This window comes from Lates calcarifer, linkage group LG2 (assembly GCF_001640805.2).
Source record: "Lates calcarifer isolate ASB-BC8 linkage group LG2, TLL_Latcal_v3, whole genome shotgun sequence".
NCBI classification, from domain to species: domain Eukaryota; kingdom Metazoa; phylum Chordata; class Actinopteri; family Centropomidae; genus Lates; species Lates calcarifer.
Window position 1 is genome coordinate 13,424,711 of NC_066834.1, and position 26,359 is coordinate 13,451,069.

The window sequence follows — 26,359 nt, forward strand, 5'->3', positions numbered from 1 at the left end:
GGGGGGGGGGGACACAAATAACAGTCGGCTCGTCCTCTGACGGAAGTTTATTTACTTTGAAAAAAAAAACAGGCTCAAAAAGAAACCAAGTAACTGTGAGCACAGCGGCTAAATGAGGAGTTTATTTTTCAGTGTGCAGTAATTTAAAGCTGAAATGTCTCACGTGAAAGAGTACATCGACAAACTGACCCGTGTTTATGAGCGTTACATCGATTATGTGAGGAGAAACCCAGCTGCTACTGCACAGCTGGAAAGTACCGTGCGGACACTGTCATACCTGATTGCAGGTCAGTCACAGCAGGTTTTAACTGATCTTAATGATAGAAAAAGAAGCTCAGAGGCTGTTTAAAGCTCAGATGCTGTTCTACCTGCATGTAACTGAAGTGAACTTTAACCAGTCTTGAGTCTTATTTTACAGCCAAAATCTTTTTGGTTTTGGAAAATGACATGTTTGTTGTTGAAGTGAAATAAAGTAAATACAACCCATCCTAAAACAGACATAAAACACGAGCCTTTCCTCGAATAATTAATAAATGTTTCAGCACAAAAAGTTTCTCTTTAATTCATGAACCTAAAAAATAGAACAAATTAAACAGTAATTGCACCTTGCTTAGTCAGTACCTGGTTATCCCCCCTCTGGCAGATATCACAGGTTGCTAACACTGTTTTCAGCCTCTTCCTGTAGATCGTTTCCGGTTCTGAGATATTACAGTCTATCCTGCTCACACTTCAGGTTTAAGGTCTAAGTTTTAACTTTATCGTCCACAGCACTTGTTTCCAGAACCACTCTGACTTACACAAAAGTTGCTTTGCAGACTTCAGACATTGGCTTTCGTGATGAGGTTGATAAGATTGTGTTTCCCTCTGATAATCTTGTAGATCTTGTTTGTGCATCAATGCTGCACAGTGGAACAATGCACCAGCACTTCCTGTCAGCTAAACCTTCCTGCAGCTGCACATACTGATACCAGTTTTAATGTTTTCAGCACATAATGAATGAAAACATGTCTCTTATTTTCCAGGACGATTTGCAGATTCCCATGAAATATCTGAACTAGGTAAGTGAAGGTCAATGTTCAACACAGAATGGTTGTTTATATTTTCCATATAGTTCTGTTCAAACTGAATAAAATGACTTTGTATGTTTTTCAGTTTATTCTGCGTCCAATCTCCTGGTTCTGTTCAATGACAGCATTCTGCGCAAAGGGCTGAGATGTGCCCTTCCTGTGGTGAGCACCACATAATCTCAGATTTCGTTCACAGAGAAATAAAAGATTGCTGCATCAACGAGGATGGCAATTTTATCTAAAATTCAACAAATCTGTATCCTCATCTCAATAATTTTGTTTAAATATAAATTAAAAACTGAAGGAACTCGCTACAGCTGTACCAAATGGAATAATAAACAAGAAGTGATTAAGTTTCAGTTTGAATGTCATCTTATTTCTGTGCTGCAGACTGAAAGTGAAAGGGCTCACCATTGTTCCCACCTTGTGCTTTGTTGTGTGCAGTCTCTCTCTCAGCAGAGACTCCTGACATGGCTCTCTGTGTTGGAGCACGTGGAGGTTTTCCTGGAAATGGGAGCCTGTAAACTGTGGGGTGAAGTCGGCCGCTGGCTGGTGATCGGACTCATTCAGATTTTTAAGTACGGTTGAAAACTCATATGTCCTCTATTAGAGTTTTTAAAAAAAAAACAAGCAAAAAAAAAGAAAAAATACCATATTTAACTTCTGCATTGATCTGACTAGAAGCATTTGTAGAATAGTGAAATAAACATTTTGTGTTTTGAAATAGCCAATTAAACATAGACTACATGGCCTCACTGATGCTGCTGTGAATAAATGGGAGCAGATCCCTGCAGCAGGTTCAGCATCTGGTGGAAAGACTGAAACTAGAAGACGGGAGTTATAACAGCAGATTAATGCCCATAGTTGTGAAATAACACCATCAGCAGTCACGTATGGGAGTAAAGTTTGAATAGCGACACACACACTTTTAGCCAAATGTTAAGTCTTTAGTACACAACAGAGCGTGGCCTGGTTCAAAGTGTGTGCTCCATTTGATATTTATTGCTAAAATGTATTGTGTGCATGTGATTTACTTCAGATTTTAGACAGTAATGTTTTATAGAAACCTGATATGTTGTCATATGTAGAACACTGTGTGCTAATAACCCTTTAAGGTTGTGTGAGCAGATAAAAAAGATACAGAGCAAGCATCATGTTTGTTCTCATCTTCATCCCCAGGACAATTTTTCGCCTTGTGCTTCTTCTGTGGTACAAATCCGGCATCCAGACTTCACCTCCCATTATCCCCCTTGACAGAAGTGCAGAACTTGGCGGTGAAGGTGAGTTATCCTCCTTTTTCTCACAAGCTATTTGATCTATTCCTGTCAGAAAACAGATTAAAGTGTTTGTCCTCGATCGAAAATGAAAACATTTCTTTATTTGTTCTTTTTTTCTTAAAGAACACAAGAATAGTGGAAGTTATATAAAGACTGTATCCACAGTTTAAACTCTTCAGACATTGATATGTTAGCATTGTCACTGTGAGCATGTTGCTTACCTGCTTACATTAGTATTTAGCTCATATCTCCATCTCACAGAGCTGTTAACATACCTGTAGACTCTGTTACAACCATAACTAACTGAAAAGTGATGTGTGTGTGTTTAAGGGGTGTTTTGTTTTCTCCACAGATGATGGTGATGGGGAGCAGCAAGATGACACCTGCTTTGTGGGCCAGAGGTCAGGACGAGTCATTAGGCCACTGGGCAGTGGTAAGACTACTTGAAAATCTTTTTTTATTGTTGTAGTTGATTAAAATTGAAACATAATATCCTGTTAATTTTCAAATAGCATGAAAATTGAGGAATTTTAGCTTATAAAGCACCTGTGTGACTGAACTGTGGTGTGATCTGTAACAACAGAAATGCATTTAAAAAAAGTCTCTTAATGCAGCTGAGTTCATCCAATGACAGTGTCATACCTGCCCCCCCCTCACCTCTCTGTCTCCTCTCGGTGACGTGACAGGTCCCTCGCTCCAGGCTCGGCTGTGGGGAGCACCGAATCAGCAGAAGAAGAAGAGGAGCAGCTTGAAGGAGAAGCTCCACAGCAAACCAACACCTCTCGGGCTCCAGGAAACCATCGCTGAGTCTGTGTACATTGGACGGCCTCTGGTACACTGTATCCTTCAGTCATAGCATGAATCTGCTGATGCTGCACAACCCTGTAAAGTTTAGTAGAAAATGTCAAGTACGTTTAGTCTTCATGGATTAAAGACAATCATGGGATACATGTAGCAGATAGTACCACACTTCACTAAATTACACTGACTGAAAGTTTTCTTGCATTAATGGTGTTGGACTCTAGATGGCAACCTGCTGCAAGCTGCGGTTACTATGTAGAGAAGGAATGATTTCTTATATAATGAAGCCTGAATGAGCAGTAAGAAAAAATGGTGGGGATTTTAATTTAAGCTGTTCATTAGCTCACATGTTCACTTTCTACACAAAAACAAAGCAAACTTATTGTTATTTCTCGCCAAGAAAACTATTTTTTAACTCACAAAAACTGAGCCACAGCTTCCTGACTCAGGTATACAGTCATATAATTACACAGAAATATTTTAAATCATTAAAAAAAACATAACACCACAAGTTACAACTCGAGACAAAGTGAAGAAAAAAGACTATTTGAAGTTAAATTCCTTAAATATCTTTGTTGTACTTGAGCTTTATAGTGAGTTCTAGTTGAGTTTTTTATGAGACAGTTTTTCATTAACTGGCTGCAGTGCTCTGCCTCGGACTCTGTGGGAAACAGTCCTGGAAGCCATGGCTCGTCTCTGGAGTCCTGGAACTGTCAAGGTAATCAAGTTACTTAGACTTTAAATGCCACGCCTGCTCTCTCTCTAAGTGATGGGAAGTACAGAATACAGACTATTTTTGCAAATGAATGTATTTAGTTATCTTGATAGAAAAATGCTCCTCTAACATTACAAGTTATTTGTAATAACATGCTTGTTATTGTTTCTGGCTTGATTTCCTCTGCAGTGAAATTACTTCATTTCTTTGTCATTCTTCCCTCCAGCTTCGCTGTGCTCAATGATACCAAATTTCAAAATCGATGGGAGAGGGCTGAGATGAGGAGGAGAACCTTTCTCCTGCTCTACTACCTTCTGCGTTCACCCTTCTATGACAAGTACTCTGAGTAAGTATCTGTGGATATCTGCTCATATTAAATTCAGGGAAGCACATAATGGTCATTTTCATCATCACATCATTGTATTAATATTAATTAATCGCTCAGTCTTTAAAATGTCAGAAAATTGTTCATAAACTCTGTTTAAATTGTGCTTTAATAGTTATGATTGTGTTTCTTTATCTGCAGGGAAAAGATTCTCTTCCTGCTCAGACTCCTGGCGGATCATGTTCCAGGAATAGGGCTTATTGCTCGTAAGTCCTCATATCTGACTTCCTCACATGAGCTTTTTCAATCCCTGCAGAGTATTTTTGTGTAACATTTAATATCCATGACTCAGTTAATCTGCGTCGTCAGGACTGAACAGTAACGTACATGAGAAACGTACATGAGATCACGTTTAATACAATAAGAGTGAACAGAAAAGTAACAACATGGTGGGTAATGTATGTATTATTGCAGCCAATGGTCCTACTCACGTTTCAGTTGAAAACATTCGTTCAGGGTCTGATCCGGTTTCCTCTCTTGTCTCTTTAGGCCCTCTTATGGATTACCTTCCCACCTGGCAGAGGATCTACTTCTACAACTGGGGATAAAACCAGCTGGACGTGTTTGATGACGTCTTTGATTTTTGCAGGCCCGCAGGGGGAACGGCGAGAGAGGAACTGTCAGGCTGCTAAGGCCCAGCCACAGAGACACTCGCCATGATCCCCCAGTAATCAGATGTGGAGGTGCTAAACACCTCAGGACTGACATCAAGCACCTTCTCAGTAACATTTCCTGATTCAGAAGATGATTCAAGAGATAAACATGATTATCAGTTATTTTCAAAGATCAGATTATATTTTGCCTCAAGCTTTTTATTTTGTTTCTGACACTACAAAGAACTGTTTGACTCTCACGTTTAAGAAAATGTTTGTCTTCATTCTTTGAGCTGTCCTTGTTTCATGCCAATATCTGTACAGAATTTCTTTCTTTTTTTTTTTGGTGAACAATATTGTCTTATTTTGTCGATTCATTCCATTCTTGCCAAAAGCCCTTGCAGCAGTTTAACTGTCAAACTGTGCAGCATTGGTTTTTGAGAATTAGATTTCAGTGTCAGCAGGTCGCTGCAGGGGATAAATACTTTAAAACCAAGCAGCAGCAACTGAATAGCACATAAAGATCCTCAGCGCCACATCTTCACCAGCAAGCATTACATTGCAGTTTAATGTTGGAGAGTTTTCATGCAGAAAGAAGATGCATACACAAATAACAGAGCTGCTGAACACCACAGGACAGATTGAAGTTAAACATAGTAAAACAGCAAAAACAGGTTTAAATCTGCGTGTGTGTGTGTGTGTGTGGGTGTCAGAGTCAATGAGCTGAACACAGCAGAGGTTTTTGATCTTTATTAATATACTGAATAAGTTTCTTTTTGTAGCCTACAAATAAATAGTTGAATGTTTCATCCACGTGGTTGTTACTTTTTGGAGATATTACTGTAGGTGGGACACACAGGCATGGCCATGGTAGGAAAAATATGAGACTCTGATCTATTAAAAAAAAAATTTACAAACCAGTATCCAGACATCTCATCTACTCAGACAGTCCTTTCAATAACTTGTTGAATGTCAAGTCTGCGGGAAACATAAAGTGGTGGTGCTGCAAGTTTGAGACGAGCTGCATCACAAGCAGGAAACTGGTAAGACAGCTTACAAGGTGATGCACCAGGATACATGAGTCTGATTTTATCACACAGTACTAGACACATTTTGTTTTATTCACTTGCATGCTACCAGGCCAGTGTTGGAGAAATGCTGAAAGGTTTCTTTGGATCATCATCATCATTTAGAGGCTAAGCCCTGATGATGTTCCACAGCTAGAATGTCGGGAATATTTTTAATCGGCCAATATGTTGGAAACTTAAAAGATAAACATGTAAACTGAAGACATCAGCCTTCCAAAATAAAAGGTTTAACCGCTGAAAGAGAAAAAGGCAACACCAACAAAACGACTTGTTTTTTTCAGAGCTGAGGTACATTGAGGCAGACTTCAGATTCAACCAGCAGAAACATGAAAGTGAAACTTCTCTGAAGTTTGTAAATGGAGATGCATAGTCAAACCAGTGTTGTTTTATGAGCTGGGACTTAGCATATTCTGTCTGATGTCTGTATCAAAACTGACTACGTTTTCCCATCTACAGGCTGAGTTTAATGCCCTCTTCATCCCCAATTTAAAATCTTAAATTACTGTGCACAAATTTGCTGAGACACAAGCCAAGCCAGAGGCACCAGGCGATTCTGACCCTAAGCCACCTGTGTGCTCCCTGGGTTTAACCGATTATTCAAAACAATGATAATAAATAACTATAGCAGCTAGGACATCAGATATTTGACGCTCCAGTGTTTTCAGAGAAAATACTTTCACCCAGACAGACGTGCATAATTCCAAGCTCACAAATAGTCTGAAATGGTCAAGACAGTTGCTGTCAGTGCTTTATGTAAGTGTGCGGCAGTGAATCAAACACTGAATGGAAACATTGTGAATTCTTGTTCAAATTAACGCTAAAAGTTGAAAACATATACTGCACCTTTTTTTAATATCATAATAAAACAAAACAAATGACATAAGCATGAAGTATTTGATAGTATGAATCAAAAACAACACTTTGATTTGTGTAGAAGGAATAAAATATAGTAGAATTAACTCTGACGTCATTTTGAAAATCTCAGACCAAAAAATTCTTGACGGTAAATTACAACAAAACTCTTGGTTTAGAAAAGACTACACCCTTCAATGGTTTCCTGTATGAAAATAAAACTCAAGAGTCTGCTAATGAGAATGAGAGAAGAGAATACTGTCTCACTCCTGTAAAATTGTCTCTAAAAGAGGGACAGGCGACAAGGATGATTTCTTTACCCCATGCAATCCTCTCTGCCTCCTGTCTCTCCCCCGTCCCATCTCTTCCATCCAAATGCGTGTCAGACGTGTCAGTCAGGAGACTGGTTGGCTCTACACAGGCGTTAGTTAGCATTTCTCCCCACAGGTTGGTGCTCATCTCTCGTGGCTGATCAGTAGGAGCCGTAACGATCCTGAGAAAATATTTAAAAATACAGGAAAACATTAGAAATGCAGAAAAATGAGTTGTTGAAGTTGAATCATTTCCCCAGTTCCTACAGTGTCAAACAGCTGAGCTTGAGATGATGGTTATACTTCTGTGGCCCCACTCCCTGATCCTCTGTCCTCCGTGAGCTAAGAGTGAGGAACCGCTGGTGGGTCCCATACTTGAAACTGTTTTATTGGTTTATCAGCTGAACTAATGGGATCAAAGATGTGAGGAGACACAACTGAAGGAAGTGAGGAGCCACATAAGCCCAACAGAAACCACCAGCTGACTCTGCTGACGTCTCACCTGGATCGTATTCATGACACCGTTGGCGAGGACAGCCATCTTGCCCGCTACAGTCTTCACTCCCTGTTTGAACTGTGCAATGTCTGGACCAGAGGGGAGCACACTGTCAAAGCCTGCTGCTCTCCCTGAGAAGAGGAGATGAATCACTTAAAAAAATTCCCACATACTGTCTTTAAATGAATGCTATACATTACACCTCCAGTTCCACCTGTGTTTAAACATTAATTTGGAGAGAGAGAAAATAAGAATAAGTTGGCCACTGCTGATGAAACAGTCAACAAATCCACCATTTCCTCTGTTTGACAAAGAACTTACATGTCCAGCTCTTGTGAGGAATTTTAATAATTAAATTGTATATTTGTAAGAAGTTTTTAAAGATTAACATCTTCACTATTTCGCATTTTCATTTCTTATTACTTTTACAAACAGTTCTTGCCTTTATTGTCACTGCCATCACCAAACAGGTCAGCTGAACTGATGGAGGTGCTTGCGGACATTCCCTCGAGTCTTGTCTTCGCTTCATACTGAGAGAGAAGAGGGGAAAAAGTTAAAATCTGAGATTTTACAAATAAAAACTCTCTAGTATTTGCTGCTTTACACACAAAGTTGCAAAGATTTTGAATTTAATCTTGAAGTGCTTCTAGTTTAGTTCATGTTTTAAACAGGACTGAGGTTTCTCACCTCTGCGCTGGTCTCTCGACCAAAGAACATGTCTGAAGAGATCGCCTTTGCATTGGCAAACTTCTGCCTGGCCTCACTGGACTCTGACACTGGAACTGATACCTCAGCTTTTCTTCTGCTGGGAAGTCTGGATTAAAGACGAGGTCACACATTAAAGATGCACCCAGCACAGCAGACGCAACTGCTTTTAACTTTGGAATAAAGACAAAACACCAGGACCATGTGTGTTAATACCTCTCTCCTATTGGCTGAATACTAGAGATGGTGACCTCCTCTTTGGGGTCCTCTTTCTCCAGAGCCCAGGAGGTGGCAAAGGAGGCACTTCCTCCCTCAGTATCCCACCGGGATCCAAAACTGTCTCCCACTGTAAACGGGTTGTCCTTATACCTGAATTGTGAACCACAATAGATTTAATTCAAACAGATTAACTAATTTAAACTGACTGAATACGATAAGTAAGTAGCTGTTTTGTTTTTCAGAGGAGTGTGATATGTACTTTGGGGGTCCAGAGGTAAAGCCCGGCTCATCAAACATGTCCAGTTTGGAGCGAGAGGAGGACTTGGCTCCCACAGGAGTTTCCTGCTCGATCACCTGCATCTCTGACATCACTGAGTGAGACACAGCACTGAAACAGGAAACACACACGCATTTAGAAACCAAACAAACAACACTTTTGAGATGTGTTGCAACTCAAGCATCAACCTCACAGCTCTGAGACTGTAAACTATTACTGCTCCAACTGATAAAAGTGAATCATCTGCAGAGGAACCTGAATGACTGGTCACTGGATGATAACAGCCCAGTGTTTGTGTTGTGATGTTACCTCCTGTTTCCGAAGCCCATGCCCAGCCTTTCAGCCTGCTCTCTCTTCTTGCCCTCCATGTTCTGAAGCTTCTTTTCCTCCATCTTCCGGTCGATCTCCAACTCTTTGTACGCCAAACGCATCGACGCCACGCTGCAGCGGCCAAAGCAAGTGATGTCAATTCACATGTGGATGGAGGTGAAGAGGTTTTAAGTATTGCACTTTTTCTTGTACCAACAGAGTGTGTTTTATTTTTAATTTGAAAAGCAAACAGCAACAAAACCAGGCTGGTAATAAACTGAAATAGTTTAGACAATCTCAGTTAAGAGAGAGAAAATAATCTCACTGGATTCCTTACATGGATTCCTCAGCTTGTTTCTTTGCCTCAGCAGCCTGCTCCTCTCTCAGCTTCTCAGCCACCTGCGCCTGTTTCTCCACCTCAGAGAAACTCTTGCTGCTCACCTTCTGGGCACCGAGGCCTTTCTTTGCACCGAGCTGCATTGAAATGTTGGAAAATGTTGTACACAGATTAGAGCCAGAGTTAGATGTCCACACTGTTTTACTGATCCCTGTTTTTGTGTCTTATTGATCTTTGACTGTGATGTTTGAGCTTTGCTGTTCAGAGTGATGCATGTGGACATTTTCACATTCATCTGCTGAAGTGGGAACCTCTTTTTAATGGCTTCATGGTGTTTCCCTTGTTCTATGTGAATCATGCTGTACGGCAGCTCTCAAGCACAACTGCTGAAAATATGACTCACCCCTTTTTTGGCAGCCATGGGCTTCTTTTTTCCAATTATGGAAGGTTTCACATCTGTAACAAAAGTGGAAATCTGTTAAAAAATTAACAAGATATTTGTATTTCTAAGTTTTCATTTGACCTGAAATCAAATCAGGAACAACATATCAGCTCAAGGAAAGAAGCTGATATTCATAAAAGCTCCTACTGCAGAGAAACAGCCCAGAGTAGGTTTTTATTGTTAATTCCCAAACTGTGACCCATCAAACCATTAGAAACAGAAAGCGTGATGCTCAGTTAAGGAAACATAAGCTGGTGCATATACAGCATTTAAAACTCAACTTTTGACTTCGGTCTCACAAAACTGCCAGTGACTCAAGTATTTCTGCTGCTTACGTTACATGTTAATGAGAAACCTAAGAGAAGGGTAGGAACTAAAATTACAGACGCTCTGGGACGCTTTTTTCTCACCAGCCTATTGTGACAGATACTATTATTAGAGTCATGATGCCACACTGTCAATGTATTGCATCTGAAAAGCCAGAAGCAAAATTCTCATCCACACATCAATTACCTGCAGGTATGTGACGAAGCCTGATACAATGCAGTAACCTTGGTAAACTTTTTCTGACTGGAGAAATACCAAACTTTATCTCATCAAAGAGAAACTTGTCTAACAGCAGGCACCTACAAGAAATAGCACAGAATCACAGGCTCTGGTAAGTGAGTTGTTTCAGTTGCGTGCTAAGCAGAGGAGAGACAATGGGAGGCAGCTGTTGAGGTGTCAATCAAGCTACACAACCATGCGTCTGCGGCATAAACCAGCTAGCGCAAACAGTAACTGTGACACGCTCATCACCTGTAGGTGTCCATCCTTCCTGTGACGACAAACGCATGGAGTCCTCTACAGGACGAGACAAACCAGTCACCAAAGTTATAATCCAAAACACAGAAGAGTCTGTTTTAGAGCGCTTAATCAAAGAAACAGTGCTGTATGAATGTGTGAATATGATTTGTAGTATAACGCACTTTGACTGCCGTCCATTCCACTCCATAATGACCTTAACAAGCTGTGACTAGATTACCAAACACACTGCTGCTTCAACCTCTGTCACTGATACTGTTGATGACATATTGATAAAGACTGTATAGATTAATCAATAGAAGAAACATAGCAGAGTCATCATTTGAAGCCATTGTTATTTAATTAATTCTTAATCAATATAAGTTCAATATCTGGCCTTTGGATTGTTGATCAATCAAAAGAAGGAATCTGATCAAATTTCAATACATCACATTAGGCTCTGTGAAATGTGACTTTCACAATATTTTTCGCTATTTTTTATCTTTTTATTCAGTGTTGACATAAGTGCCAACATTCTGACCTTGGATGGCTTTTGTACAAAGTTGTCAATCATGTCTACATAGAATAATATATGGTAACAATAGACTAAAAAAAAAAAACATCAGAAGGTGAGAGCAGGTTTTTTGTTTGCCTTTGTGAAGATAATTACAACCCAGCACCTGTTGAAAAGTCACAGATGTGCGTGACTCTTGGAGACGAGAGAAAAAGACGTGTAAGACTAAAACAAGTGGAAAATGTCTCTGTGGTGGAACAACAACTACTCGATAATATGCAGTTGTGCTGATCGTGTAAAGTAAAAGTGTTTGTACAGATAAACACACCTATAAAAAGAAACAGATATAAAACTATAGACTGAGACTGAGGCACAATGTCAGACATGAGAGGGAAAAGTGCACACGACAGTGCTGATGTTATGACAGGGAACAGGACAACACCTGAATCAAGCAAACAGACTCACCAATGGAGGCTTTGGGTGATGTACTCAGACCATCAATGCTGGGTCCTTCCTCTGGCTCTAGGAAAAAACAAAAAACAGATTCAAAACACATCAAACATTTTAAGGAAAAAAACAAAAGATTCTTAACTTTTCTTCAAGAGTTAGTGGACTTGTCTAAACTGAATATAATCTCCTGCCATGTACAGCTGAATCTCCCTTGTTCAAACACTGGGGAAGCCAGCGATTCACACATAGAGATTCAAAAAGCTTGGACAGCGACAGATGCTGTTCACTGTGAATCTGACCTGGTTTTGCAACCCTGTGGCCCCTGCTGAGCTCAAAAGACTCGTAAAGTACCCAGGGGGAACAATGAGAAAGGCACAACTTTATGAAAATATCCTCCGATGCAATGCAAGCAGCCAGGAGAGGGTCAGTTGCAATCATGATTCCAGCGGGAAACACTACACAAAATTAACTTCAAACAAAATGGAGGAAAAGCTGAACCTTACAACTTGAACTTCTAAAAAGACACACACAGAGAAACTGTTGGAGTGTCAGGCTTTCTGTTACTATGTAGTCCCTGAGGTAACCCTGATGGCATCACTGTGATATTATCATTTTAATTTTCTCAGACTTTGGGAAGCTCCTTTCAGAGCCACAGAGGATGTTATACAACTGGATGAGCATCACTTATCATGACCGTAAACTGACTTTTGTGTGCAAAATCTACGGCTTGCCCCTTTAAAGTGAGTGAAATACATTAGGTAACAGGTTTGTTTTACTAACGGTTGTCATCCTGGCCTTTAGGTGTTGTGTCGGTCAGCTGTGGGGTGACAGTGGCTCCATTCTGCTCTGGCTCAGAGGGCGGCGCCATGCTCCAGTCGTTGGCAGGCTGAAAACATAAAAAAAGGAAACAATTTATATTTTCATTAAGTGAAGAAGAATTTAGATTCAGCAGCTTTAACACCAGATGTGCACAACAGAGAAAAAATTAACTGTGATGATTCATCAGTGCAGCTGATGTTATCAGTAAGTTTCATTCAGCTGTATGTCCAATTGTCCACCTCAGTATACGTCTTGGTCATGTCACATTTGATCACAAACCAATTTATTGAAAATGGCTGCAGGCTGTGATTTTGCGAAAAACTAACCTGCGTGTGTTCAGCAAAGAAGTCTGTCTCTTTCTTCTCAGGAACTGCAGTAGTGCTTCCTGCAGAGGAGTCAATCCACAGCTGCAATGAGGAGAGAAGAAGTGTTTCTTATACATACAGACAATTTCAATGAATATCCACACTGGATGTTTAAAATATCAACTTTAAGTTTTCTGGAATATTGCCAGTGATGTGATCACCACATACTGTCATTAGAGTTCCTGTGGACTCTGAACTAGATCTGAACACAGCTCAGACGCTGATAATCACTTTATTACTATTGTGTAATATGTCAGTGATCCACAGGGCATCAGGCAATATCATTCATTACCAGTGAGTGCTGCACCTGTTGGATACAAAAACAAATGATTCAACCACTGAATCAGGTTGTGTGTAGCTATCAGCTAATGGGCTACAGAAGCTGGACCAGAGATCAGAACAGTGCAGTTAATGAGAAACATAACAGCCACATCATAATCACATAATAGATGGAAATGTATCACTTGATTTGAAACATCTTAAGAAAAGCTGCCACTCAGGTATTATAAACACAGATGTAAGATTATTTCAGGCTTTTTAGTATGGACACAGACTGTACTGAATGTTCCAGGGTCAAGTTAATGTCAATCCAGCGTGAGTTTGTTTGCATGAAGCTAACTTGTTATTTCTCCAGAGAGGACTGATGGTCTGATGAATTGGGCATTCCTGTGAGCTAAGAACAGACTGAATTAGAATCATTTATAACTGAAAAATAATTTATCAAAGCTGAATCTGCAGATTTCAGATGGCAGCAAAAATACAATTAACAAAACAAGAGTCAACAGCATTGTAGCTTTATCAACAAAGCCAGGAATACAGCCTGGCAGTCGACTGCTGACAGTGCAGAAACAGGGCCTCAAAGTGCCATAAGGAAATTACAATCTGTCACAATTTATTCTACAAGAAATGACTCATTCCCAAAACAGTTTCCTTTTCATTAATACTCACATCTGTGCCATATTTGGACAATGCAGCATTTGCTTGCTGGCGAATCTTCTCCCTGTACATCTGGGCTGCACGACTGTTGTACTTGGCATTAGTGTCATTTGTAGAGCAGCCATGCTGGCGGAAGAATGCCGTCTTCAGAGAAGAGGAGAAAAGGAGTTTCTTAATTACTGGTAAATATGGGTCATTCACATAAAAGAAATCTTGTTTTTCACTAATTACAATTTGGGCATAACTTGTTTTCTCAGAGTGGTTAGTCTGACTTACTGCGTTGGCATTGCCTCCAACCTGCATACATCTGAGCTGAAACCAGTTCCAGTTAGAGTCTAACTCAGTGGATCTGAGGGAGAAAGTGAAGGATAAGGAAAGTCAGCACCAGTACGAGAGGTACACATGATCATTTCAGGTCACTAAGGGCCAGTTCATGCTCTGTCAGAACTAGCTTGCATAATGTGTTGTCTGATCACAGAGAAAATCAAGTGTTTATGTTCGTACTGAATGTCCACACTGGAAGGTGCCGTGAAAAGCTGAGACGTGATATCACTTAAATATGGAAACATTCACATTTTAGACAGTCTCTTCTGAAAAACAATCATAGTGTTGCACTTGTTTGTACAAACGAGAGCGCCACAGATAGTTGCGTAACAAATGGAAAAAAAGCACATTCACATTCCTCTGAACACTGAAGGAAGCCCTGACGCGTTTACTGTACCTGGCAATTAAAGTGACATTTGCTTTTCTCTCAGACCACTCAACTACTCAAAACTGTCAGAGTACATGCAACAATGACAGCTGCTGACAGCCATGCTCATTGTTGAGCCTACCTGATGAAGCTGAGATGCACTCCCAGGGAGCGGTGGATGCCAGAGCAGTCAATGCATAAGAACACACCGTAGGGAATACTTGCCCAGCTGGGATTTTTTGCTGCGCAGTCAAAACATACCTGCAGAGAATAAAAACATTTGAAAACTATTATTCCTTTGACAACTTTAATGAGATCTGTAAGCACACATCAAAATGATAATTGCAACGTTTAGCAGCTTCACACTCAAAACACTAAAACACTGACATCTCCAGTGAGCTGGTTTTCCCACTTAATAACAATGATGTAGTTTACCTGTGGTGGCATATGATATTTCATGGTTCAGTACAGTCTTGGAACAGTATGGGCTGATATGGTGTCACAAGCATCCGTATGTGTCTCATACCAACCCACTTTCAAAATGAACTAGCAGGAATGTTGTCAATTCAAATGTATTCTTATTAGACTGGAACTAACAATTATTTATGTTATCTATTCATCTGATGATTATTTTCTCAACCAGAAAAAGGTGAAAAATCACCACCATGATTTCCTAAGGCTGACATTTTGAAACAGCTTGTTTTATCTGAGTCAGTCCCAACCCCAAAGATATTCAGTTTACTATCATAGAGAACTAGAAAAACTTAATTCCAGCAATAAATAAATGTATGTAATTACGACTACATTATCAAAATTGTTGATAATTAGCCATGTGTTTAAGGCACATAACATGTAACTGCAACCTTCCCAGTTCAATTCTGGCCCAGAACCTTGATTGAATATCATATACACACCCCCACCAACCACTCTCCCTGAAATTCCTGTTTGTATCACAACTGTCACAAATCTGTTTTTTTTTTTAAATCATGTAACAAAAATCACATTTTTTGAAAACAAAATTGTATCACGAAAATCCCATGTTTGTCTCAGATGCATTTTTATACACTGAACATACAACACTACAACTACTCCCTACGTGGATAAGAAATAACTTCACAAAACAACAAAAAAGGAAGAAGCAACAACAGAGGAAGAACAACAGAGGAAACACACAAACAGTAGTTTCCTGACTTTTGATGAAACTATTAGACATTAAAGATGACTCTTGTGTTCTGCTACTCAATGCAGTAGTCAATTAGTTACACCTGTGTTTGTCAAGTCAAAATGTCTACAGTGAAAAAAGAGTCATGAGTAATGAGTCATGTGTGACATTTGCCCCATGTACAGCTCTGCAATCTCCAGTTGGGAAACTGCTAGAGTAGACTGTACATAGAGCATATGAGAAGAAGACAGTTATAACATTAAAACAGTTAACCCACCATTGGAATATTATAGTTAATCAACCCAAATCAGAGCAGCTACTACTAATCATACAGTACAACAAAACAAAATTACTGTTAACTAAATATCTGTGTACTATTTGCACAAAACATAAGAAAAAACGAAAAAAAAAAAAATCAGGAAACGTAACAGATAATGTTAACAGTGTTGACAGAAGAAAGATCATTTAAATCATTCTCGCTTTCTCTTTAAGGCCCCAAATAAAAACTGAACGGTGAAAACACAGCCAGTCAAACCACCAGGGCCTGAGATTGTACTACAGTAGTTGAAAAATCAAAACATACTACTTCGATTAAAGCCACCATATGACATGATATAAATGACTGTAAAACTGACAATAAGGCTCTGACAGGCAAGAAACAGTCCTGCCAAATACAGTCTGTTAACATACGACATATTTCAAAACTACAAATATGTACGCTATCGCTTACATGTGCCTTGTCTTTGTCATGTCTAACGTTTAGTCTAAACGGTTAACCATTTCTCCTTTTGTTTTCCAAACCTAGTGAGGCTTAACTCACGGTTAGCCAACTCGCCGAACACAAATCGTATACGTGGCCTTTATGTTGATGATGACTGCTTTACCGGCAGGCTAGCAGCAGCTAGCAGTCGTTAGCTGTTCGACCGTACAACTGGGCCTAGCTAAAAGAAGTTAGCCAGCTAGCTAACCGCCTCTTACAGGACGGTTCGGGCTAACGGACGAACTGTCGATGAAGTACACAGTCAAATAATGAAACACGGACAGCGACGGTGTCTTTTATCGGTTACCTTGTTTGTGGGAATAGATCTTAATCTCTTAAAAATGGTGAGGATCTCAGTCTTATTTGGTTCCGTAGCCATCTTGCCACTCTGACAATTTCCATTAACTGACGTCACTACGGGTCCAACAGCGTCTCAAATCTGACGAAAGCAAAAGGCGTTAATGCTCGTCACTGTTGAAACAAAATCGTAACGTCAAACCGTGCCTTTGAGGCCAAATGATTTGTATACAGCCGACACAACATTTAGCGTCTTTCTACCATCTCTCCATTTTTATCCGAATTTTTTTAATCCAAATAAAGTGCTATGGGCACAACAGTTATTGGCTGATCTTGTTCTAGTCGGAACCAATCAGCATTAAACCCTTAATTGGATCACAAGGCAAGATTAGTTAGGTCTACATCTGAAGTATTCAACAGGCTAATAAGAAAACAATTATCATGAATAAATACTACAATTACAGCAGGAAAAATTTTCTGACACATTTAAAGTCATTTCTAGGTTCAAGGTTCTTTATTTGTCACGTGCACCAGATACAGAGTATAAGAAATAGAGTAAAATAAAATAAAATAAAAACAAAGACTAAATATATTGCATATGTGTATATTGTATATGTATGTGTGTGTATATAGCTCCTCATACAACATTCAATGTTATCCTGCCTGTAGCCTCTTCTGTGGCATTGTTCTGAGGGTTGTTTGGTACTGGGACTGTAGATGGCTGAAAGGAACAAGTGGGTGACTTTCTATTAAAAACAGGAGGCCCTTTTTGTAGATAAGTTAGTTAGGTATCTTGTTTGGGTTTTGTTGTCTAGACGATATCAGCCAAGTTTTGTAGTATTCATTTTAATAATTTATCACAACCATTTCATCCTCTTAGAGAACCTTTGTTCATGTAAATATAGTAAATATACAAATAAATATCACACATTCTCTCTCTCATCCTCTATTTTGTCTCTACCATTTATTTTGTTTTGGTTGCGGATGTAACACATTAACATACATATCACAGAGGCTCCATTGGTCACCAATGACCACAAACAACTGTATGTATATAAAAACAATGGAGATGATAAGATGCTCAATTTTGAGTTTGACTATTAACTGACTGTTACTCTTAAACCTGAGGAATTAACAGTTTTGGGTTGTGCCTTGTGAAGTGTAATACCTAATGTAACCCACACCAGTGGATGGAATTTCATATCTAACAAATGTCTGAAATCCCTCTAACGCATCTGTTCTCATAAAGGATCACAATAAAAAAAAAAAACAAAAAGTAAAGCCATTAATTGTCACAGTTCAGTTCCAGATCTGGTTAGTCCTGTTGGGTGAATTCTGGTGCAAGCTGCCTCTTCCATCTCTGCCACTGAAACAGACAAAACAAGCTTTCGCACGAATAGACTCTGTGAGACATCATGGAGTCAGGTGCACCTCTCCTGCTGCTGGTCGCCTTACTGGGGACTGCGTCGGCTCTCAGCTTTTATGGAGACAGCATTAGTTTCATGCCTCCACAGAAGAAGAAGGATGGGACATTTAGGGTACAGTAATTGTGTTGTTACCTTCTTTAAATATTTCATATTTACCACATTTTTATACAAAAGAGAACTACAAAATGAATCATAGCGTCAAGCGCCCTTTGGCAAAGGTTTGCCAAAGGGCTAAATATTTGGATTTAACTTTAAATTCTTATTTGATAATAAACTTATGCCGTTTGCCTGGGTAAACTTTGTTAAAATCAGTGTAATGAGTCATGTGTGACTTAAGGTACCACACAGCCATATAGCAGGCACTGACATAGTGTGAAACACCTGCATGACAATTTTAAAAATCTAGATTGATTGAACATGGATAACCCTTTTCACCCTGTCTCTGTATTTCACTGAGGAAATCTGGAGTTCTTTCTGCACAGTATCAATGCCTTATTTTCCCAAACCCTGCAGGTGACTCTTCATCACAGGCAGAACGGCCGGAGCAGCTGTCAAGATCAGTCGTCCCTCAGATGCGACGGTGGTGTCTGCACAAGCTCCACAAAGTCAAGTGTCCTGCAAACGGATCAGGATGACACAGGCCAGGGCAGGTGGTGCCAGACTGAAGGACACACGACTGCAACCGTGTCAACTAATAAAACCTCCTTTACTCTGAGGTAAGTCCAGGTCACAGGACTGAACTTTTCTGGCATCAGGCCTGTAGATGTTTGTTGTATTTGGGGTATTGCATCTGAATGTATCTGTGGTGTCCCTTGCAGGCTGAAGACAAAATGATATCAGAAAGTTTTGTAGGTGTCACAGTGTTAAACACTGCAGCATTGCAGCTCATATGGGTATTAAAACAGGTAAAATGAGGATGTGTATGTGTAATTTAACAGTAATAATAACCCTTATTTGACTTTTTAAAACAAAGTTACAAATTAAAACAAAAAAGAAAAAGACTGAGCACCTGTCAGTACATTTAAATAATTTAGAAAAATTAAAACAATGATTATATTTCTGAATATATTTATGAGTGATTCCACCTCCTTCTGTTCAGAGGCTCTGGCTGCTGCTGGGTGTCTAATGTCAACGGAAACACAAACTGGACGACCCATGCAGAGCTGGACCTGGGGACTCGATCTGACTCACACGCCCTCAACAGTTGTCCGGTGACAACAACAGTGTCTTCTCTAAGGTACAAATCTTTGATTTTCAAACTGGGATTAAAATATAACTGCATGACAGAGATCTGCAGGGACAACTGAGCGCAAACAACAATCAGTAAGTTACACGTTATTCAGTATCTGAGTGCAAATGGAATAACAGAGGTCTGGTAATAGATGCAAAAAGAAATATGGTCAACTGGGAAGAAACTTGATATTTGTTTTCCCATTTTTTCTTATTTCTTTTTTTCCTTCTTTGTCTTTAATTTAAATTTACATTTAAATGATTAATTTATGCAGGGGTTTTTGTTTGTTTTTGTCTTTGTATTGGTCAAAATATGCCTTAAATGTGTGGCAGATCACATGTGACAATAGAAGCTGGATGTTGTTTTGTTTTTCCTCTTCATTTTTAAAATGTATTGAATATATGTATTGAATGTAGTTGAAATTGAAAGTGTTTTTAGTCCACATTTAACCAGATAATTGAGTGTCGTGTTTTCACTCAGGATTCCTCAGAACTGTTTTTTGAGGGTTCGTCTTCTGGCCCATGATCCAGACTTAGATGACGTGAGATGCAGTTTCAGTTCAGACGCCTTAGTTCCCTCAAACTTTACTCTGGACGAGGTAATCCATCTCAAGTGGTATCATCATGGCAAACTCACAGGGGCTGCAATGATCAAACGTTCAAACCACTGAAACAGTGATATTATGTTTTTATGATTCGTCTTTTGTTTGAGTTGAACACTCACTTCTGGTAATCTAGTAATTAGTTTTCAGCATTTTTTCTACAAAGATCAACAGAGACACAAAAGCTTTTTAATCATCTTCATTTCTTCCCAGGCTGCGTGTACACTGACAAGTTCAGGCCAAGTCAGTGTCGGTGTTCATGTGTTTGAGCTGATGCTGGAGGACTTCTCCACCAAAAACATCACTTTGACCTACGCCGATGGAACATCAGTATTTCGGGAGAGCATGAACTCACCACCTCTCTGCAGAGTAAAGCTCCAGTTCTCAGTGGAGAGTAAGTGACACACACACAGTTAGTTGGGTAAAGGTGGTAAAGTTATGATAATGAAACTGTAATCATAGAGAAAACCTATGTCAATGTTTTGTCCCATTTTAATGAGACTGACAATTATGTGACGTTAACGTTACACCTTCTCTCTCATTATATCATACCCCTGTTTTTATTCACTGTATCTTTTATAATAATACTGACTTTACTGACTTTAGGCTTTTTCTCATACATGCAACTCTGAAATCCAGTGGAGTAGCCTCTTGTGTTTGTTTCAGTCCTTCCTCCAATACCAAGCTGTGAGGTCGGTTATGTGCAGCCCATGTTCCTGTCTAAGACTCCCTCACATGGTGATGTTCTTCATGCCACTGTGGGTCAGATGTTCCAGCTTTATGCCCAAGCACAGGCTCGTCATGCCAGGTATTTACTTCTGGCCAGGAAAAATGTCTGTGATATGGATGTACAACTGAAAAAACCCATCACCTCTGACAGAAAAAATAGGATAATAAAACCATTCCTCTCTGCTTCCATTTTCCTGAAGCATACACGACTTCCAGGTCAGCGGCCCTCAGAACATGAGCAAAGCGTTCAGAGATGATGAAAATGGAAAAGCTGAGCTGACGGTGAGCTGGACACCACAGCACAGCGATCTGTACAGATTTGTCCCGGTCTGCTTCACTGCAGAGACAAATGACACGTGAGTGTTTTTATGCACATGCACTGGAAATGTGTGCGAATGTGCAACTTTGTTGTTACATACATCAAAATTTACTGAGGATAAAAACACATTAAGGCTTGTTTTCATTATTGTCCTGCAAAATAATACTTAATACTTATAATACAGCACAATGTAAAACCTGTACACAAAGACACTACAATCAACACATGAATAACAAATAAAGAGACAGCAGGCTGCGGGTATGTCAACATCCTCATGTTGTCATGGCGACAAACATTAAAAATTATACATTGAAATATTACATGGTACTTTGTAACTATTTCCTTGAGGCCACTTCAAACGTGCTCTGTGAATTCTGTGAGGCAGATTATTCCACTGTAGAGAAATGTATTTTTGCCTATCAGGCTACTGAATTAAAAAGGTATGAAATCTGTCAAACTGCCTCTTGTATAGTAGCCATGGTTGTCTCTAAGCAAGGAGACTAATTTAATATAATGAGTATAATGTATAATAGTAGTAATTGTACAATATTATGATATAAATATTCTGGCAATTTATTTTTAACACTTTAGTAAAGTGTGTAACATCTTAACATAAATGGTTCCTTTTTTTCCCAGTAAGTAAAATGGGCAGGATCAAGATGTGTGTGTTTTCTTGCATTTACAAGATCATAGCTATAAAATAACAACAAAAAAAAACAACAACAACAAAAAAAACAAAAAAAAAAACAAACAACAACAAACAAAACCACACAATTGTAGTTTTGCAATAAAAATGTTTTCTTTCTTCACTTTTGCCATTCAGCCAGTCAGAGATGAGGTGTGTTGTTGTCATGGTGACCCAAGCATCTATCATTCAAGGTTTGTTTATCATCACTTACCTATGTTAAAAAATAGTTTGAATATAGTAAGTTTGAATATTGTGAAACTATATTTTCCCTGTTGATAAGGAGTTAACACAGAATGTGATTTACAGGCAAGGCCACTGTTCAGTGCTACCCCAACAAGATGACGGTGGCCCTCAGCAAAGCTTCCATGCCCGGCATCGACGAGAACTACCTGAAGATGAACGACCCGCTGTGCTCCCTCACCTCCAACAGCACTCACATCATGGGCAGCATGTCATTTAGCACCTGTGGCACCAAAGTTGAGGTGTGGAAAAACATTCACATGTTCACAGGTTATGGTAGGAGGTTTAGATGTGAGTGGGAAGAAGACTTCAGCTTGTGTGAACTCAGACTTCCTGTGCTTTCTCCTTTTAGCTGTTTATCGCTTTTCTCTCTCACTTGTGTCTTTGTAAATACAGGATAATGGTGACTTTATCACTTTCAAGAATGAGATCAACTCCTTCGAGCTGCCCAACGAGGTTATAACCCGGAGAAGGACGGTTAAGATTGGTTTCTCCTGCCAGTTTCCCAAAAGCCTCAGCATCTCCAACTACTACAATCTCCACAAGTCTGACTACATCTTCACTGAGTCCAGCTTCGGCAGCTTCGGCTACACCTTTGAGATTTTCCGCGATGAAAACTTCACTAATAAGGTGGAAGCTAAAGCTTATCCAGTGGAGGTCAAGCTGCTGGAGACCATCTACATGGGCATCCAAGCCCAGTCTGAACTACCTGATGTGAAACTGTTTGTCGAATCATGCAAAGCCACTCCTGATGACAACCCCGAAAACGCCCTCTCCTATGACATCATCAAAAACGGGCGAGTGCAGATACATTCTGGGATCACAAACAAAACTGCCTTTGCCTTTTCATGATCTTATTATCTAGTTAATTATCTCTATTATCTCTAAAAGATAATAACAGTCTTTCGTATACAGTGACTTGATCATGTATGTGATCTCTTACAAGTCATTTTTCTTACAGGTGTCTGGAGGATGAGACGGTTAGAGTTCACCCATCTGATCAAACATCATTCAACTTTGAAGTTCAAGCTTTCAAATTTACTGGAAACTATGAACAGGTATTGTTGTTAAAGCTGAATGCTGAATCATACCACACTTAAGTCTAGCTGGGATGACCTGTCATGACCTTTGTACACCCACCATGCACCCCACCCACCTCCTGATCACTATGCTGTGTTTAATAAATGCAGTGCTTCATTAAGAAACAAAACAAAAACAAATACAGACCAGCCAGTCAACATTTGACCAATGCAGTTTAGATGTGAACAAACGTGAAAGGACAGGTGTCACAGGTGCGTGGTTCAACTGTCACAGCCAGTCAGAATCGAGGATTACTTCATTTACTTGATTACTTCTGAACTGAAACCTCTCTCTTGCCTCCTCTCAGGTGTACATCACCTGCTCTGTCATCCTGTGCGAGTCTGACAGTCCCTTTTCCAGATGTGCCCAGGGTTGCCTGAGGAATCCATCCCTCAGAAGCAGGCGAGGGCTGAGCAGGGAGACAGGCAGCCACTATATTACCCAGGGTCCTTTGCAGTTTGTTGGACAGGCTCAGCCCAGTGCCACCATGGATGATAACAATGTGATGAAAAAGAGTGAGGAGCCCCCTGCAGGTTAATAATATACGATGGTCTATCTATCTATCTATCTATCTATCTATCTATCTATCTATCTATCTATCTATAAACTGTTGTGTTGTTATCTTCCAGTGAATACTCGCCCACCAGTTTTTCCAGACACCAAATCAAATGGAGGAGGTTGGGAACTCAAGCAGCTCCTCAACACCAACATCAGCACTGTGTTCTTTGCCACTGGCTTCTTAGTGTCAGTGGTGTTGATGGCCGTCCTGGTTCGTTATTTCCGCAAGAAGAGAAAGGAAGAAGACCGCAATGCTCTTATAGTTGGCTGGGAAAACTAAACCCAACTAATCTCAGTTTTACTTTTGGAAGCTGAGAATCAAAGTTTTCTTTCGTTTTATAAAGCCTGGTGATTTAGTATATTTGTATCCATGTATTAAATACTTAACCAATAAAATTATATTCCACATTTATTTCTTTGGGGTAATGCCAATTATAAACATCTGACCAGAAAGTCTTGATACAGCCTTAGAACAGGTTTAATAACAGAGAAATTTCAGATTTACAGAAATGTCAGTTTTTTAAATCTAGGTCAATTCTGAATCTGATATTTTGCTTAGATGAATTTGTTATTCTAATTATCCTGTACTTTAGACAGTACATTCTGTCTCTCTTTTAAGGCAAGAAAACATTGGTGCACATGGCCAACTCTAGGAAGAGTCCTGGTTGTTTCAAACTTCTTCCATTTAAGAATTAAAGAGGCCACTCTACTGGATCCTGTCTCTGAACTCTGCTGCAGCTACTTCGACCCCATGGCTTGGTTTTTGCTCTGATGTGCATCAGCTGTGAGATATTGTATAGATAGGTGTGTGTCTTTCCAAATTATGTCCAATCAACTCCAATTTATTAATTTATCAATTATTTATTGTATGGTAAAAACACGGACAGTGCCTGTCTTCCAGAAATATAATGTTAAGTACGATGTTGGTGTTCTGACAGAGAACACAGTAAAAATGAAGGTTTCTGAGACATTTTATTTAGACAGAAACCAAATCAACCAAGCAACAGGGATCACATAGTTGGCTCACAGAAATGACAGCTGGATGCACTGCAGTTTCATGTGGTACAGAAAGAAAAGATCCAAATCCTAAAAACAATCCAAACACTGGAGAAACAGATCCAACTAAAGAAAAAAACAAAAACTAACAGGTGTTAGTTCTAGTGCTTCAGAAATGTCTCCCATTACAATCACAACAATGGAATACTTAACAAAAGGAACAAAAGAACAAAAACTGCTTTTAACTCAGTGCAATGGAGTATAAGGCAACTTCACAGAAATACTAGGCAACATGATTTTGTGTTCTGCCCATATGAGCTGGAAGTTTGGTCATAGTTTTTACCTTAAAACCATTTCAGTCTCAGTGTGCAGGGGGATGGCTGTTGTAGCAAAAACAAAAACAAAAATTGAACACTGTTATCCAAGTTACCCCAGGTAGAAATAGTCTATCCAGAGAGGAAAACCCACTGAAATGAACCAGATGTAGAGCATCTGAGAGGTTTCCTGCTGCAGTGGGAGCTCAACAGCAGGAGAGATTAACTCAAGTATGTCATGTAATCTAAAAAAAAAACCAAAAACAAAACAAACATCATTCATTTAGCCTTGCTGACATACCCTTGGACTAAGACACTTTGATTTGTGAACAGCAGAGTGCTTCACCTCATATTAAAAGTGTATTTCTAATGACTGAAATAAAGGGAAATATCAGTCAACCCTAGAAATAATGTAATTTAACAACTAAACAGCAATATTTGTTTTTTATATAATCCCATAACTTTATTTTGGTTATTTAAGAATTGTGACCAATTCTATATTATATTTCACAATATTTTTTTTGCATGCAGTAACAAATAACAGTGAATTTTTATTCTTTTTTAAAAAAAATTTTTAAAATAAAATTGTTACCCCTGCAGTATAGGCTGATATGAAGGAGCTGTCCATCTTTTTTTGAAGACAAGTAGGCTGCAGGTGAAATGTTGGTGTCAGGATAAAGTGCAGGTCAGATGAAATATTTGGACAGATGATTCACACATTCTTGAACGGGGGAGTTTTACAGTGGTCAGTCTCATAAGGTCAGTAATGTACTGTAGCTGAAGTTAGCTGCAGATTAAATGGTTGTGTGAGGATAAAGAACAGGAGACGTATTTTGATATATAATTTGCTTACTTTTTCAGATGTTTTTATGTTGTACACATGATGTTTTTGTTTGTTTGTTTGTTTGTTTGTCTTGCTAGTGGAAGAAGCAAAATATGTCTTGAGAAAACAAAGTAATCTTTTCTCCATTCTCATCTGCAATATTTACCTCTGTGTCTATTCCAGGGCCCTTTAGTTTTCCCACCTTTCAGACAACAGGTGAAGTCAATTGGCTCCCATTTCTATAATCTCTACAAAAACTCACAGTAACTTTTAGTTGTTGAAATCTATATCAGTGTTATTCATACCCTCCTCTGTTTGGAGTTTTCAGAATTTAAGATTGAGCAACAGTCCATGACCTTTTCAGCTTTTTTAACCTCAGTCAGATAAGACTAAATTTTTAGATTTTTTTTTAGATTTTTTTTCTAGATTTGCTAAAAAGACTAAATGGATTACACTAGCAAGACATAATTTAACAGAATTTGCCTACATTTGCACAAAGCTACACAGTTACATTTAATCATATGGCAGATACTTTTTTTTTAAATCTGAAATGACTTGAGACAACACTAAAGCTTCAGAGCAATAGCAGACCTTGAAGCAAATATTATGTGTTAATTTATAAGTAAAGAAGTACAACTCAAGCTTAGTAAGTGCTATTTCAGCATATTACGGTGTTAGAGGTGTACTCTTGGAAAAGATGAG

The 26,359-nt window shown here is 39.2% G+C and overlaps 3 protein-coding genes across 4 annotated transcripts; 2 read left to right on the top strand and 1 right to left on the bottom strand.

The window, feature by feature from the left end:
- Window positions 1-8: 8 nt before the first annotated feature.
- On the top strand, window positions 9-5,651 carry pex16 (peroxisomal biogenesis factor 16). Its single transcript, XM_018692719.2, has 11 exons — window positions 9-287; window positions 1,023-1,058; window positions 1,153-1,229; window positions 1,512-1,645; window positions 2,247-2,347; window positions 2,697-2,777; window positions 3,031-3,183; window positions 3,791-3,863; window positions 4,087-4,206; window positions 4,387-4,451; window positions 4,735-5,651. Exons 1-11 carry the CDS (start codon window positions 155-157, stop codon window positions 4,791-4,793), a joined length of 1,032 nt encoding a protein of 343 aa, XP_018548235.1. The 5' UTR covers window positions 9-154; the 3' UTR covers window positions 4,794-5,651.
- On the bottom strand, window positions 5,574-16,804 carry arfgap2 (ADP-ribosylation factor GTPase activating protein 2). Of its 2 annotated transcripts, XM_018692716.2 has the most exons (17): window positions 16,662-16,804; window positions 14,575-14,693; window positions 14,018-14,090; window positions 13,754-13,885; window positions 12,767-12,847; window positions 12,402-12,507; window positions 11,637-11,693; window positions 10,673-10,717; window positions 9,836-9,888; window positions 9,433-9,569; window positions 9,096-9,227; window positions 8,769-8,897; window positions 8,507-8,659; window positions 8,273-8,399; window positions 8,028-8,115; window positions 7,592-7,716; window positions 5,574-7,271 (listed from the first exon to the last, which is right to left on the bottom strand). In XM_018692716.2, exons 1-17 carry the CDS (start codon window positions 16,731-16,733, stop codon window positions 7,251-7,253), a joined length of 1,650 nt encoding a protein of 549 aa, XP_018548232.1. In that variant the 5' UTR covers window positions 16,734-16,804; the 3' UTR covers window positions 5,574-7,250. The 2 variants fall into 2 exon arrangements, with proteins under 2 accessions (XP_018548232.1, XP_018548233.1); XM_018692717.2 differs by lacking the exon at window positions 10,673-10,717.
- Window positions 16,805-18,064: 1,260 nt separating this feature from the next.
- On the top strand, window positions 18,065-25,166 carry LOC108894192 (uncharacterized). Its single transcript, XM_051078307.1, has 14 exons — window positions 18,065-18,189; window positions 18,592-18,794; window positions 19,178-19,315; window positions 19,790-19,907; window positions 20,124-20,304; window positions 20,577-20,718; window positions 20,840-20,995; window positions 21,782-21,837; window positions 21,953-22,128; window positions 22,283-22,726; window positions 22,778-22,800; window positions 22,848-22,944; window positions 23,274-23,499; window positions 23,596-25,166. Exons 1-14 carry the CDS (start codon window positions 18,067-18,069, stop codon window positions 23,802-23,804), a joined length of 2,292 nt encoding a protein of 763 aa, XP_050934264.1. The 5' UTR covers window positions 18,065-18,066; the 3' UTR covers window positions 23,805-25,166.
- The last annotated feature ends 1,193 nt before the right edge of the window (window positions 25,167-26,359 follow it).